The 16,877-nt window shown below is 41.4% G+C and overlaps 1 protein-coding gene and 1 long non-coding RNA gene across 7 annotated transcripts in view; one reads left to right on the forward strand and one right to left on the reverse strand.

Moving 5' to 3' along the window:
* The window catches only part of LOC147269314 (uncharacterized), a 328,107-nt gene that overhangs the window by 101,663 nt on the left and 209,567 nt on the right, over window positions 1-16,877 (reverse strand). The window lies entirely within an intron of this gene.
* Window positions 1-16,877, forward strand: part of sox6 (SRY-box transcription factor 6) — a 138,281-nt gene that overhangs the window by 14,291 nt on the left and 107,113 nt on the right. For 5 of the 6 annotated variants that reach the window (XM_086182659.1, XM_086182651.1, XM_086182683.1 and 2 more), the window contains 2 exons: window positions 4,982-5,046; window positions 14,371-14,421. In XM_086182659.1, coding sequence (XP_086038785.1) covers window positions 14,387-14,421 — 35 coding nt within the window. In that variant the 5' untranslated portion in view covers window positions 4,982-5,046; window positions 14,371-14,386. The remainder of the gene's footprint in view (window positions 1-4,981; window positions 5,047-14,370; window positions 14,422-16,877) is intronic. The other variant, XM_086182675.1, reaches the window with a different exon arrangement.

Raw genomic sequence — 16,877 nt, forward strand, 5'->3', positions numbered from 1 at the left:
GAAATCAATAAGTAGGAAATGGAGGCGTTTGTTGTGGTTAGTTGTATTTGGTGTTTCTATTGATCGTGTTTGCACAATCATGTAGGAATCTATTTACAGTTAGTTACTGTATGTTGAATTTTAACTAGTTGAAATGTTGTGTTTATATTCAGGTCAATTGTGTTGTTTTATTCCTGGTTACAGCTGCAGGCTGTTTGATTTTCTAAATGTGACTGCAGGTAAATTACGTTTTATCAGACTGGAAATATAATACAACTGCTATGACATAGATTTGCTTCTTTGGGTGGTACTGTGGTTCCAGGTGATTGTTGGAACATGCCGTTCAAAACCTTTATGTGTGTGTGTTCATTTGTTCTCGGTATGTAAGTGCAGTCACTGTATATATGTGGGTGTATGTGCATGTCTGCTTGTTGCCCAAAGCAGAGTGATGCCCCTGCTGATTCTGCTCCTCCAGCTCTTTGTCCTGCAGCACTCAGTGTGTCTGCCTCCTCAGGAGACCGGCAGGCTTCTCTAGTGTGGCTCCACAAAGGCCCAGCCTCTTTTGAGGTGTTAAAAACTTCCATTTATGCATCTCCCTGGACAAAAAAAAAGCACCAAACCCATTTGAGTCCAGTAGCAACACAGGCAGACATTGTGGCCACGCTTCTCTAGCACTCATTTCACAGATTCTAAAACCAGTATGTGGTGAACAGGATTTGAGGGGCTAAAGTGCCCCGCGAGGGCCAGGCGATAAGAGGGAAGAAACACCACCACACAGTAAACTAGAAGATGGGTCCAGGAAAATAAACACATTACCTGGGCGAGAGGGAGAGACATGTTATACCCCTGCCCCCAACATACACAAATACACAAACCCCACACCGAATAAGAAAGAGATGAAAGAAAAAAGAAAGAAGAAAATAAATACCCATGTATATCTTGGAAGTTAAGAAAAGAGGTCTCATCAGTGTGCAAAAAGGCAAATCTTCTCAGTGTTCTCTGTCTTTACAGTGTTTGGTGTGAAGAATATGTGAGAGGGAATCAAAGAGAATTGATAGGTTGCACGCCCGCCTGTTAGGAGCACCGGGGACTGAATGCCGTCCACAATGGAGGAAAACCTTCTATTTGCTGGTCGTTTCTCTCTTCACCCTGACTCAACCCAGTCGCTCAGTGAAAAGACTTTTATTCTTGTTATTTGACACAGAGAAAATGACAGTTAATGTATTTGCTGAGCGGCACATGAAAGCCTCGTTCAGCCTCAGTTTGTATCTGTATCAGTCTATTGCTCATAACAAACTCCAGGCAGAAAAACTGCTCCTTTTTTTCTTCCTTCTTTAACTGACACTTCAATGTTGACGTGGCTTAAATACTGATCACTATGTATACTTTAAAATATTTTAGACTGACGGTCGCTCCTGACATGCTGGCGCGAGACATTTGGTGAGTGTCTCTGGTCTGCTGTGGTTCAGTGTCAGGATTCAGAGAAATAGACATGCCAGCTGTGTGAGAGAGCAAAGATGAAGGGAGGATAAAGGAGAGGTTAGTGAGGCCGTGACAGTTAACGGTGTGCTGGGGCATGAGGCAGCTGTTTGCATGTGACTGACCTGTTTCTAACACCAAATAACTCAATGAAACGACAGTTCTTTTTAGAAATACAGCTAAAACACAGCTCTGCCCTTTCTTTATGTATTTAATATATTTAATATTAATATATTTACCTGCCAGTGAACAGTTCGCTTGTTCCTGCTGATGTTTTTTTCCCCTCATATTCTATCTATCTTCCATTACAACATCAGAAATGTCTGTGCCAGAATTTTTCTACTCTACAACCCTTTTGCCCTCCACACTATAACCCCCCACGATATTTCCCTATTTCTTCTCGGGCTGCTGTTAGAGCCCCACCTCATTGCATCCCAAACTCCCACATGCAGTCCTCCGCTTGACTGTGTGACTGCTGCTTCTGCAGAGATAACCAGGCAGCATCCAGGTAGGGAGCAGCCTGCTGATGGCATAGATCACCTCTATTGTCCAAATAACTAACTCGGCAGAATTCCTACTTTAGTGTGTTTGGACGCAGGAGAGCGGGAGGATTTGGAACGGAGGATATATTTAACCTTGCAGATTTGGATGAATTCCACACAGTAGTTGAAGTGCAAGTTCTGACTTTCCTTATGCATATCCACACATGCAGAAATACATACACAAACATACAATAGACAGACACCCACATGCATTGATTTTGATAAATTACTAGTTAATTGAAAGTACATGAAGCACATAGTGCTCTCTTTGCTGTACACATCCGTGGTAATGTTGTCTATTGATACTGAGCCACTATCACATGACAGTTGATAAATCCAACTCTGTGTTATGGTCAGAGGAAATCAAATCAAGTGTAACCCAAGCCATACGTGCACACACCTCTGGAATTTGAAGGTTCACTTGTAAGTGTTCTTTTCTTTGCTAGTAAAAGTGCTGTCTTTCACATCCTGTAGAGACTCAAATGGCACTCCCAGGAGGGTATAGTTCGTATGAAGACACATGATACATACAGGGGAGCTTTTAGTTCGAGGAAATGTGCAAAAACTGTAAATATGTGGATTTAAAATCCAGCAGATGAACTGCATGTATGTGTGTGTGTGTGTGTGTACATCTGATACAACCAGATTTTAGAACAGAGTGTGGACTTTGAGACCTGTGTGGATCAAGGATGGTTTATTCAGTTCCACTTTTGTTTCACTGCTTCATCAGACACAATCATAACAAATATCAGGAACTGATGATATGGCTACGACCGATTATATTTCTTCACTGTTTCCTTGCATTTAAAACCCTTTCAGGAGTTTGAGGGTGTGTGTGGATGTTTACGTCCTCCTCTATTTCTTTTGCGTGTACTATGTGAGTGCATGTGTGTGTGTGTGTGTGTGTGTGTGTGTGTGTGTGTGTGTGTGAGATAAAGACTTGCTAAAGCTAGAGAAAAGGCCACTCTGTGACAGAAACACCACAGGTGGCTGCCAGCCCTGTACCTGCTCCTTTGATGTCACAGTCATCAGCCCGAGTTCATGTGTCTGAAATCTCAACATCAAATATTTTCACTGTATATGTATCTTTCAAATGAACGCCAAAATAATATGTATAGTAGCAGCCCCCCCCCCCTTCCCCCTAACAGTTTGGTTCTCTTTTCTAACTAAAGCGAGCATGCAACGGCTAAGTGTTTTGACAATTGCTTTATAAAAATGTGGTGGAACTAGTAATTTGAGTTAGGGCTTGACTGGAATTGTGTTTAATAAGTCCCTGATCCTCTAATTAGGAGTGTGGAGTGCCTGTTTTTATGTTTCCTGCCAGTAGGTCTAATTCACAGCAGGAACAGAGCTGCTGCACGCAGCTACAATAGGTCGGTTGACTCTTATTACACCACAGGGATTGCTACATTTGCTTCATTATAATATCATCTGGGTTCACTCATTATTTGCAATTGAATATTCTTTTGTTGTTTTCCCTCCGGCAAATAATTACTTTAAATAAGCAATGCAGAAGGAATAATTTACCCAGTTATTATTTACCCTATTGTTCTCAATTAAGTTCAGATTATGAATTCAAAGGTTAGTTAATGTCTTCTCTCTGTAATTATAAGAGCTGGCGTTTATTTAGGCAAAGCAGAAATTAGTTGTACAGTCACATGTTTGACTGGAGAATTGAATTACCAGCCATGTCATATGTGGTTTTTCACACACACACACACATACACACACATACACACACACACACACACACACACACACACACACACACACACACACACACACACACAAGGATTATTGGGATAGACTGAAAAAGCTAATACAAGTTACTTGTGTGTGTGTATTGTGTGTGAATGCAGGAGAGGGTGGCTGGAGCATAATTCAAAACAGTGTGTTTAGCACCATTTAAGAGGCAGAGGTGCTATTCATGTGACAGTTCTCTATTCAGCTGGGGTCACCTGGGTCCCCCCCTCCATTGTCACCACAAGCCTCAAGGCTGCCACATTCAGACCTGTCTGTAACTCTGTTTTACCTCGCTCAGTCTGTTAGTCCTCCAGCTGCCCACGCAGCAGACGCCATGATGAGCTCTGACAACAATGAGGTGGTAGTCAGTGCATTTATCTGGTCTTGATGGTTTATTGGCCAGGGCACTGGGAGACTGAGGCGCTGTAGTGCAAATTAGTGACAGATCAGTTAAGCGTGACCTTAAAAAACCCTTGGCCTTGTTTAATTGGCAGTGCTGATGGGCCTTAATTGTATAAATCAGCTGGTAATGAGATCTGGGTTTATTGTGAAAAACAAGATAATGTGAGAAAATTAACATGAATGAGCTGCTAGCATTTTATCCCTTGACTCAGATGCTCTGATCCGTTTTCTGCTAAATTTTCTTTTGTCGTTAATAGAATAGAATAGAAGTTATGACTGCAACTGTGCTGCCTCTATTATTTGTATGTTTTCTAACAAAGCTCTAAAGTTGCAGCACTTCAACAGACATGCAGAAACTAGCAGAGCATGGCCCCTAAATAAATCATTAGCAGGCAGTGCTTGGAGAAAGAAAGCAAAATTAAATAAAGCAAGCACTTTATGTGAAAGCTGTTTATTAGTAGAATCTGCCGACTGGAAGACAGATTAATGAGGTAGCAGAGAAGTCGATTTTAAACATTGTCTAGGACAGATTCCCATCTGTGACAGCTGTGAGGAGCGGAGGTCAGACTCTAACAAAGCTGTTTTAGCTCAGCCGAAGAGACTCTGACCCTCAGCCAACAGTCTCTGTGGCCCCAATTCAATTCCTCTTGTTCTGCTCCTGTTTGTTCTGATGTGGGTAAATACAGTTACCGAGGTACAATGTAGATCCTCTACCTCATCCTGTGGTATTTGTAATTGATTCAGCACAATATTCAAACATTTCTGTTGTATTTGAATCATGAGTATGCTGCAGTATCTAAGCATTTCTTTTCTGTCTTTTTCTAATTACATTGCAGGCCATTTACATGAATTCAACCGACCAGTGATTTCTGGAAACTGGGGATTGAGTCTTTCAGTTTTTGTAAGTATCAATTTGCCTCTTCAGCTGTTTCTGTCCTGCCTTGTGTCTCACTCACCCCTGCTGTCTCTCACCCACATGGAACACCTGCATCAAATGAGCTGGACAATTGCAGGGGCACACAATATATGCACAATTACACATTACATGGGGACACATGTACTCAAAGACCTCGTGACACCGAAATCCTAACACTTCTTTTTCCTGAAATTCTGTTTCACGTCTGTGTTTTGTTGTGGTTACTCAGGGTTTGTCTTTCTTTCTCCTTTTCATCTTTTATTGCTCTTACGGGTTATAAGGCACCTTTCTGCGCACGCATTACAATGTTAAGGTCAAATCAGGTTTCTAGTATTATATGTACCTTGATGGCTGTTTGAGAGCTAAGGGAGAAAAAAAACAACAACTCAGCAGCCCCTTAGAAAAAATCACCGGAGAGGTAAAGAACGCAACATTAAGAGCCTTCGTAAGGTGTCTCTGGAACTTCAGTACCCACTCCTGTCTAGATATATTCACGCTATTGCTGTCGGTGTTTAACATGTTGCCCCAGACTCACAGCACATTGTTTTCATTCTAACCCAACAAACCCTCCCTTCATTCCCCATTAGCTGCAATAAGCATCATTTTGTCATGTTGCAAAAATGATTGACTGCTTTACGATGAGACCACATTTCAAAGATCCTAAAAAGGTTTTGCATAAAAAGGTTACCTTGGCTTTTTGTGAAAAGATATCTTTATTTGTTTTTTCTGTCTTCACCTAATGCAACAACTAACACTCCATGCACGGAACAAATCGCATTATCTCAGAGACTTAGGGGAGTCATTTATGTAGGGAGCAGCGCAGCCCTGAGTAGCCATCTGATGATGCAACGTGTTCGAGAGAAACATTTGTGTGATTCTTACAAAATGCTATGCTCAATCCAGCAACACAAGCACTCAGTGCACCTATATGACATCAGTTGGAGGGTGCAATGACATGCAGAGTCACTCATAAAAAGCCTGCAGGGAAAACCTCTGGTAAAAAGCTGGACATTCTAAGATGGTTTTTTTTGTGTGTGTGTTTTTTTTTAAAGACTGTGATTAAAGTTAAAATAATAACTTAAAAACATGAGCAATAATAGGGTCTGAGCCTGACCCTAATAAAATGAATACAAGCTGAAAATGTCTCCATGTGGAGCTAAAAACTTCTTTGTTTGGTCACAAGAAACAATGCTAAAGATTTTTCCCTGCATCCCACTCCTGGGTCACAATTACAAGAGAAGTATACAAATGATAACGCGCTTCCTTTTGTAAGCGTTAAGTATGAACAGTGGAGGTGAGCAACTTGAATAATCAGCTCCTCAGGGACCCCATGGAAGCTGGTTGGCGAGTCACACGCAAGCCCCCGCCAACCTATGAGTGAATAAGACAATGTTGTGATGCTTTGGATAAAAGCATATAAATGTCTGTTTACATTTTGTTAACAAATCACAAAGTAACGATGATCCCATAATCCTATAACAGCAGTCATCCTCTACTCTCTTATTAATGAATTTATAGCCAGGCTGAGCAATATCAGACCTGTTAAACCTGAGTCAGGAAAGCAGTAGTATACTGGTTGTATGTCAAACTATGTCACTTTAAAAGCCGGAACGCTCTCACAGTAATAGAGTAAAATAGTGACTATGAAATGCAGAATTTTATAGACCTTAAAAAATGAATATATCATATTACAAACCTGCTTCCATAGAAAAAGTTTTTGTGCAGCTTCTCCAGCAGATTTTTTTTAATAAAAATGTATTTTAGATATTAAGCAAATACATGTTAGAAAGTTGGGTGATATTATTCTTTTCCTCTAAATGTCAGTTGGAGAAATCATGAGATTCATATTAATGTGGAAGGAAGGCTCTTCCATAACTGCAGGGAAATGTCTCTCCGAAACGAAAGTTCATGACCATTTACCGTTGATTAATCATGCCACCTCCCAACAAACATTTCAGCTCAGGCACCGCTCCACTAGGAAACCATCACAGCTGCTGCAGGTTAGTGCCGAATTTGTTGTTAATGACTTCGATCTACAAAGTCTATGACTTTGCTGGCCACATCAGACAGTTCACACTATTTGTTGTTTTGTGAACATCTCATTAGTTATTAAAAGCCAAGACAGAATTGCAAGCAGAGTTCATAAAGTTGAAATTCAGACATAAACATCTTCTAAATCCTCCGACTCTCAGCTGATGGAACACACGGACCGTCTTTGCTCAGACTACAGTATGTACAACAAAATGTGAAGAGCAGTAGGACTGGAGGCTAATACTAATGACATTCTACATGCATGTCTGCAGCATCGTAGTCATTTGGTACAACAATGGATTGCTTCTAGAAGATTCTTGCTCCACAGCTTCTTTTTTTGGGGGGGGGGGGGGGGGGTAATTTTTAGAAATATTCAAAATAAACTTAACCAAGACAGCAGGATGGTGTATCGGCAAAATATTCTCATGGAATGCAAAATTTTGCATTGACAGTTTTTTCGCACATAACCTGACATATATAAGCAACATAAGTGATAAATGTGATATTTGCAGTATTTTAAGAAAGTTGTAAACGGTGTTAAAGCAGGTTAGGGTTAGACATAAGAAACACTTGCTAAGGGTTAGGGATTGTGGAAATTGTGTTTTGGCTTAAAATGCAAACAAATGAATAAAAACTGCTGAAAATGTCCCAACAACTTCTCAAAAACATAGTAGCGTGGAATGATTTAGGCTGGTTGCCTGCTGAATCTACTGCCCCCTTCTGGTCAATGTACGAATGCTGCTTGAGCAGTTGCGCGTTCAGATAAATTGACCATTTGTGTTTGGACAGAACTTGCACTTCTTGACCAAAGAGACACGACATGCAACTCTTTTTTTTTTTAATTGATATGTGGAATAATTCACAATACAGCTGTCGTTCCGAATGATTTCTGTGAATAAAGAAGCATTTTCAGTGACTGGCTTTGTTGCTGTGGTGCACCATTCCTCTCTCCTGGGGCATTCAGTTAGATCTTCATCCAATCCAACCTCTAGATCCTCTGCAACTTTGACCTACAGGTTTACTTAATCTCAGAATCAAACCCCGAACCTTCTTGCTGTGAGGCGACAGTGCTAACCACTGCACCACCGTGCCGCCCTCTCAGGATACAACAGAGAGTAATTTCATTTGTGTCTGAAGTGTTTATAAAAGAGGGTTAATTACAGTCACGCACCCTCAGTTGGAAACACCTGAGGATAACTTGTACCATCTGAGCAGGGCACACCTTTGATAGAACGTGCCGTTTCTCTAATAAGCAACAGACTCACGGTCTTGCAGCTCTCAGCCCATCATCAATGGCACCACTGAAGGGGAAGATGCAGGGGATTCATTCTGTCACAAATTAAATAAACAGCACTCCAGCAGAAAATTAATAACCTTTATTCTATTCTATTTGATTATTTCTCAAATGTGTATCTTCAGTCCATTGACCCAGCAGTGATTATGGTCAAGAGTTGCTGAACTGTAACTGTTTGATGACAACCACCCAACAAAGATTTTGATTGAAATCAATTACTTCAGAGGATCCCAGTGTGAATTTTGAAAATTAAATGTTGTGCATGTCATTACTGTACCTAACAAACCCTTTTGAACTTTATCCACCTTCCATAACATGCCTTTTAATAATGGCTCGTTCTCTGCGAGACTCCATGAAAGACCTCGTGTTGAAGTACTTAACACTGAAATATGCTTTCAGCATTTCCAGTCTGATTAGATGAGGTGTTGTCTGCACTCTCTTTACAGTTGGTCATTAAGTTTGGACAATATTGAATCACATGAATGGGATATAACTAATAAATTTACAGCTCTAATTATTCATATTTGAATGTTCGAAGGACTTAATTTCATTATCCGAAGAATAAAAATCTAATATGTATTTGGCTGCATCTCAAGGTATGTTCCTGTGTGCTGTAGGACAGGAGGAGCTTCACTTAGAGGCAATATACAGCAGAAAAAGGGAGCAAAGAACATGCCATTAATCTTCTTGCTACCCCAGCTGTGGAAAGTAATGCATAACTAAAAGTCCAGTAAAATGAATTAATGTTTTCAACCATGAACTTTTCTCCCAAAACGCCATGAATCGTCTCCAACTGATAATGCACCGCGACCCTGGAGTGTGAAGTCCCTGTTGCGTTGGGAGTAGCCAGTTAATTGATTTGCAAATTATTTAAAGTTTGTGGTACCCAGGGGAGTACTAGGCTCTAATGACAGCCCATTTTGAAAGTGTTGAAAAATTCTTCCCAGGCATGCCTTTATTAAATTGTAATAGTAAGCTAACAAATCCCAAGAATTGAAATTGTGCCAATTTTTGTGTTTCTAGACTGGCTAACAGGTTCTATGGGATGTGTCTCATCATGAAGAGAAGATCAATACCATATCTTGTAACTTATAATCTAATTTTGATTTATTCTTCTTTTAGGAGGCTTTGTTTCGTCTTCTTAGACACTTTTATGCTCTGTGGAAGGCATATATGAAAGATGATATGTTTCCCACTCCTGGTGAAACGAACATTGAGTTTATTTGGCATTTACTAACCCCATTACACATGCAGGTGTGTCATATCTTATATCATAGGAGATTCAACTGTTGTAAGCTCAACTGAGTGATTCAGCCTGTCATTCTGGGTGTAACAGCCTCATGGAGTTGCATCTACATCAAATGATTTGAGGAGAAACTGTTGAAACTCTGTGTTAATATCAAGGAGCCTCTAATCTCGACCCATTAGCAACTGCTGTCATTCAGACACACGGTGTCGGCCTGATTTAAATAAAATGAAATGAAGATAGTTGTTTCTGGTCCCCTGGCTTCACTCATTGCTATAAACATATGCTCTGTGCCCCGCTTCTTTCCATCTTATTTATGACTTTAATTTGTTGTGTGGGCTGCGCAAGAAATCAAATTTAATCCAATCCTCCCAGGGACCCTGTCATATAATAACATGGTAATTTCTGTGTATCCTTTTGAAAAATGAGGAAATTAATTCTTCCTGACATGTTCTAATTATTCCAGTGTGAACGGCGGATGGGCTCCCCTTCCTCCCTCCTCCCCAGCCCCCCCCCATCCCCTAAGTGTCAGTTGCCGACGGGTGGCGAGGTGCTAATGCTGACCAGCAGCGCGTTTAATTTGAAACATGAGCAGACACCTTTCAACACACCTTCCTAATGTTGGAGTGGCTCACACAAATTAATTCACTACTCATCTGGCAGCTCTGACTGCGTTCGGCGGTGTGTGCGTGTGTGTGTGTGTGTGTGTGTGTGTGTGTGTGTGTGGAGTTGCATGCAAGTGTGTACGTTAGGGTATGGGGGGGAGGGGGTCAATGGAAGCAACTGTCAGTAGTAAAGGTAACGTGAGTTTTATCAGTTTGTCTACACCGTTAGTCGACACTCACCTGCCAATTTATTAGGTACAACAGTCCTGCAGTGTTTCATTTGTGCTCAACTCTGATTTATTCTACTACATGTCATAGCCTCCAAAATAAAACCATCATCTTGTCAATCATCAGTTAATTGGTAACTGAGGATATATGCATACATGTAAGTAAGGGTGTGGACAAATACATACGTGCTGTCTTCATTTCTTGTGACGAGCTGTTGAGTTGGCATTAAACCGTCTGCTGGGATTGCTTGGAGAACCCCCCATCTCGCTCTTCATAAAACCTCAGTGCCTTTTCACACATCCCACTAGTACAGAGTGAGCAATGAAAGCCTTTATTTAATTAGTCTGTCATCAGACAGCTTTAAATTATTTGATCCATTTGCATATATCAGTAGTGGCAGAGGTGGCGTCAAAAAATGATATTGTATCTCATGTTCAGGGGAGTTTTCTTTTCTTTTCAGATGCTCCCCACTAAAATGTGTGTGACATGGGTTTGGAACACAATTCTGATTGTGACATTAATCCTTCAAATGCCACACACTTAAAACTTGTTAATATCTGTCATTTCTTTAGTTAAAATCCACTCTGCGATGGAGGCTTCAAGTTTCTGATGTATACTGAAATTTGAATCAGAATCAGCTGCCAAATACTTGTGATGATACAAATCCTGCTCATAGCCCTGCCTCTAACTATCCGATTCTTTGTGAGCACAGAGAAAATTTGCACTTTTAAACAGTCCTTTTGTTTCAAACTACAACATGCCATCTTTAAGTTTTTAAGCTTAGCTGACAAAATATTGAATCTGTGGAAATTTAAGAAAAGAAAAGTAAGAAAATAGGAATTACAATTTGTGACCAGGTATGAGACTTGGTGGCATTGTTTTCATTGTGAACACAGCAGGTTCATAATTAACAAGGCTGAAATCAAATCTAGACAACATGAAATAATAAAAACAAATATAATTGCTAATGCCTAGACGTAGCCTCTATTGGTCCACAGCACAGCAACGTGTTTCCACTCTAATTATGTACAGTATCTAAGCAGCTGAGACAGGAGGAGAAAAAATAAACAAACAAAATTTACTGAACATTGGAGTCGGGTTAAAACCACAGAGCTGTAATTGATTTGGGGTGTGTGTGTGTGTGTGTGTGTGTGTGTGTGTGTGTGTGTGTGTGTATGTGTGTGTGTGTGTGTGAGTGGCGTCATGGTTGAGGAGAAGAGAGTATGGCTTTGTGAACAGTGGGTGGGTCCCCCCATGACTCAGAGAGGGGAGAGGCATCAACATGGCTGCCCGGCCCACAGGGATTCAAGTCCCCCCCTTGCTCACACCCTGCAGGGTTAATCACAGTCATTTTGGATCCATGCAGAGGGAGCAAATGCACTCTCCATCACTGTGGAAGGACTGAGACATTGGCCATCGGTTAGGCTGCCACTGCAGCCGCTCTGTGGCTAGATCTGCTGCAGAGGAGAGTTTCCATTCTGTACAGTAGTGTTTCAGTCCTGCTTTACTTGTCCCAACTCTCCTTCTCTTTGTTGTAGTTTTGCTCATTTCAGTTTAAATATACCAAATAACTTGGGATGTAGTAAGTGGTAGGACTTCTGAGTCTCGCTGTGCACCGCACACTACGTGAGCCTGTTAATGACTGTAGACTGAGAGTTCCGTCTCATGCCAAGACCCACATGGCTGCTGGCGATGCATTAAATCAGCAGTCAATTTGACTGGAAGTTTGAAATCTGGGCTAGGTTAAGGGGATGTGCTGAAGCCGTGTTAATAGCTAGCTTGTTGTCCATATGGTACTGCTTTAATAGAGCACATTTGTTGCAGATGGTGGGAGACTTGGTTAGGCAGAGGCAGTTTTTGGCAGAAGCTCATTCTTCGAAAGGGCTGCCGTGCTGCTCCAAACCGTCCAGGCCAACTTAGTGATGTCTATCCTCCCTGCCCTTGAATTGTGGTTTAGCTTTAATTTAAAGCCATTCTTGTTTTTTTGTATTCGGAGAAGAGCAAATACAATGTGGCCCAGTCATGTTTTCCTGAGTTTGGTCATTTGCTCTCCAAACCGCACCTTTGCTTCCATACGCTAAGTTCAGTTGTTTCTGACCACAATGGGACTGTAGACAGCAGGCACAGCTGAGGAAACACAAGCAGCGAGAGCGAAAGAACAAGGCTTATGGAATGAAACCAAAGATATAGATAGCAACTGAGCAAGGCCTGATCTATTTCATCGCTCTCCTGCTTTTTCAATGTCTTTTGCAGACCTGTTGAAGGATTCAGGTCACAATAAACACAAAGCTTAAATTTAGATAAAAAAGTGAGAGCTCCTGGCATCCTGTTATTATGTGGTAGAGTTTCTGAATCAAACCTGATACTGTTTTAAACGTCAGAACAATGGTTTGCAGTATCTAAATATGTGTTTGTATATATTAAGAGAAATATCACAATAGTTTTGGTCATTGTGTGTATGTGTGTGTGTTTGTGTGTGTGTGCACCCACTGTGGAGTGTGTGAGCTTTTTGCACTCAGAGAAGTGAGGAGACACGCTTGATCTGCTCTGCACTGTTTGACGGGTGTTTTCTCACGTTGTCACTGGCCTGGTGTGCTCTGGTGTGGTGATGGTATTATGTGCGCCGGGCCCAGCTGAGTGGAGAAAAGAGCAGAGCGGCAGCGCCCCTGGCTATGCCACTCCCGCCTCCCCAGACACCTTATTGTGAGAAAAGTCTCGCTGAGCCCTCTGGGCCTTGTGGATCCACTGCCTCGCTAAGTGCTGGCCAGACTGAAAGGCACAGTGTCCTTGGGCCCGGCTCATTCTTTCCACTCTCTCAGAGGCTTTGTCTCATAAGCCAAGACAGCGAGGAGAGAAAATGCCAAATTACACCCATGTTACTAAAACTTCTAGTGTTTAAGGGCTGAGATGTCATTTGCTATTGTGTTATTCATGCTGATGTGCACGAGGAGAAGTGGGCTCAAAACAGCTGGATTTCTGATCTGTGGACTCTTGAATTAAAAAGTGAATAAGAGGGCAGAGAAGTGATGACATACTGAAGTGAGATGACAGCTTAAATTGTTGAGAATGAGAACATTCTCGTCATATTCCAGCGGCTGAGTGTCTTTATAAGTCTAGTTGTTGAAATATCAACCACCGAGAAAAAGTTCCACTTACAAATCTGCTCTCTGGGATCGTGTGCTGTATTTTTTTTTTAACCACTAAAAACAAAGCACATGGAAGTTCTAATCAATTTCCAACCACTCTTAACACAATAAAAGTGTATAATACACAGACCAATAACATACACTAATGGAAACCTGTTGTAAGTCATTTTTAGCTGTGTGTCTCTCATATTTTGTGGGTACGGCTTCTGAACGACCCCTGCAAGCGGTGACATCATGACCACATCCTCCTGCCTCATTGGCACTGTGCATCCCAGCTCGGGTCCCTTGCGGCCAAGCTCCCAGAAGCCACAGCACCCTCACCACACATGTGCTGCAGCTGGACCACCGTTGGCTACACTGAACAAACTTGAGCTGCTCTGGGATCTGCGGTTACAGCGCTGGATGTACATGTATATATCCGTACACAGCCCTGGAAAAAGACTGTATAGAGATCAGTAGGCAGAGTTTATTTGATGCAAACATATCATCAGGCGCTCAGTGCAAACCAATGTTGTATGCAAATCCACTCCCTGGATGGAAAGAGGTATAATTAATGATGTCAGTTCATAAAAAAAGAGGATGGTTCCTAGTCATATTTCTGCTTTAATTAAAGACATGCCTTATTATAGGAGGAAGATGTATGCTCTATGTGTTTTTCTTTTTCCTTTTATTCCAACTTTCCCCATTTCCTCTTTGTTCTGCTTCTTGATTATTACTCGTTTCATAGTGAAAATGGTTCTCTGTGATTTCTCCTGCCAGAACCCCACACGCTGACATGGAGGGCTTTCTTCGTAGCAGCTTTTTACTGAGGTTAGTTTCATTTCCGTTGTTGCCACATAGGTCGGGCAAGGGGGTGGTATTTTGGGCTCACAGGGGTTAAATTCTCTCACACATTGTTAGCTTTAGACTTTGTCCTTTGTGTACGTGCACTTGTGTCTGTATATTTGCACAATGTCAAATGGTGGATCTAACATATTTACTCAAGCTGTGTGTTATGATTGTGTACATGTAGTGGCAGACTGGCATGCTCACCCTGATACCCTCCAGTCAGACTGAGAGCACACATCAGGGACACACGTAGATGGGATGTCCCCCTTTCCTCTCCCTTACACCTATTAAAGGATCAGCAGACCAGGCTTTCTGGTCTTCACACCGCATGCTTTTCTTTGACCCATCTGCCTCGCCCCCCTCCCCGACTCGCCTTCTTAATCAGGGATGTTGGGATGAAGCAGCACAACGTTTTTTTTTTTGTTTTTTTTTTGGTGATGTACTTTTGTTTCCAGAGGTGTTCTGTGTTTTTATTCAACCTACCATAAAGATTTACATTTCTCATCTTTACCCTTCCTGTGATTCTAATTAAAAATTTGTGCTGTCATTATACACAGAGGAAGTAAATAGGAGAGTGTATTTACCATTGGCTCCTCTCCTAGTAAACCACCTTCTCCAGGCTCCAGTGTTGCTCCCTAATTAGGGTTGGCTCATTAAAAGCCACAGCAGCAGCATCTGCCTTTCAAAGCCGCTGTCAGCCAAACTTTACTAAAGCTAATGAATCCTCTTTGATTTCTTTTTCAAAAGGTCATTTATTTGATTAAATTAACAGCATTTTTTCCCCCCACACTCAGAGCTGTTGGGGGTATTTTAAAAAGAAAGGACAATTTGATACCATTACTCTCACCAGTCAGAACGTCCTTCAGGAATTCAATAGGAAAAACGCTCATGCATGAAGATTGATGATGTTTATCTGTAGAATCCGATCACTTATTATAATATTATAAAACATGATGACTCAGTTATACTTCTCAACTAGCAGTTCAAAACATGATTAAAACTTGGACCGAATGTGTGATTAATGTAGAATTCTCACACATTTACGACTGTTTTTTTTTTAATGCTTTTAACAAATAAAAAGAACCATTGACTCACAGTAAAACTTGTATATATTTCCTAAAGAAGTCTCCTCTACGCAGCGAGCTACACAGCCTGCTTTATTTTTCATGGCATATTTACTCAGTGTGGTGTTTCTGCGATGATTTGACAGGAGGTATTCAGGCATACAGCACGCTGATTTTTTTAGAGCACGCTGCCTGTACTCATTTACGCGTTTTTAAAGTAATGCAGCAAAGACGATGACGATTTCTCTCTCTCTCTCTCACACACACACACATACACACACAGTAATTTCCTTGACTTAGTAACCTGTGTACTGTTGCAAGGGAGATGTCAAGAGGGCCAGTGACATTTTCCTATCTCATCTAACGTGAAGTTTGACCTTTTGCAACAATTTCCTTTTGTTCTTGCTGTTGTGAGAGAACACTGTGATTATTCTAAGTTAACAAATTATTGCTGTTGTTAATCCACAGCCTTCCATCAGTATCTCTCATAATTAAAGGAGAAGCGCCAGTAGAAAGATCTCACACTCGCTGGATGAAGATTGGAGGCCTAAACAATCAGGCCAAGATTAAAGGCTGTGCTTCAGGGTTAGCCCTTTCGCTTGGATAAAACTTGTGTCCTGGAGTGGGTTGTAGGGGTGGGGGGTAGGGTAGGTGGGGGGTGTGGGAGTGTGGTTGGAGGGTCGGGGTGAAAGGGGAGAAAAGGATAGAAACAGAGGTGGATGGATGTGGCAGTTCGACATTCCTCCAGTGAAGAATCCCAGTATCTTTTCTCAGGCAGCTGAATTAGGTCAAAGGGGGCTTTGTGAGCATGCTCATACATATCTGCTCCAATGCGCAGATGCTTTTTGTACTGTACCTCGTATCACACCGGATATCCCTTTCATCAGGAGTTTGCTTTTGAGTCACACCGGGAGCGAGTTTTAATAGATGTGAAAGTATCATTCATTTGTGACAAAAAGCTGCTTCTTAAAGGCACCTGATGCAAGGTCATTGTGAAAAATACATCAAACCTTTCTGATGTGATGGGAAAAGTCTGAACCTTTTTTTTTTTTACATTGAAGTAAAAGCCTTTGTACTGACTGATGAAAAATATTGTCAGCGTGCTTAAAATTCTCAGTTTTCTTAAACAAAGTAGAAGTGAACCAAAGTATGCAGTGTTTTTTGGAGCCAATTATTTGTTATTATGTTATTGTAAACCTCAGAAGATGTGAGCAGAGATATTCAGAACAGAGGAAGTTCAGCAGCAAGAAAAAGAGAAAGAGAGAGATAGCATGAGAGAGAGAGTGCAAGAGAGATAGCAAGAGAAAGAGAGAGGGAGGGAGGGAGGGAGAGAAAGAGAGCGTGAGAGAGAGAGGGGGAGAGAGAGAGAGGGGG

The sequence above is a fragment of the Aulostomus chinensis genome, chromosome 2, assembly GCF_037954235.1.
Source record: "Aulostomus chinensis isolate RoL2024-O1b breed Wild chromosome 2, RoL_Achi_v1.0, whole genome shotgun sequence".
In the NCBI taxonomy this organism is placed as follows: domain Eukaryota; kingdom Metazoa; phylum Chordata; class Actinopteri; order Syngnathiformes; family Aulostomidae; genus Aulostomus; species Aulostomus chinensis.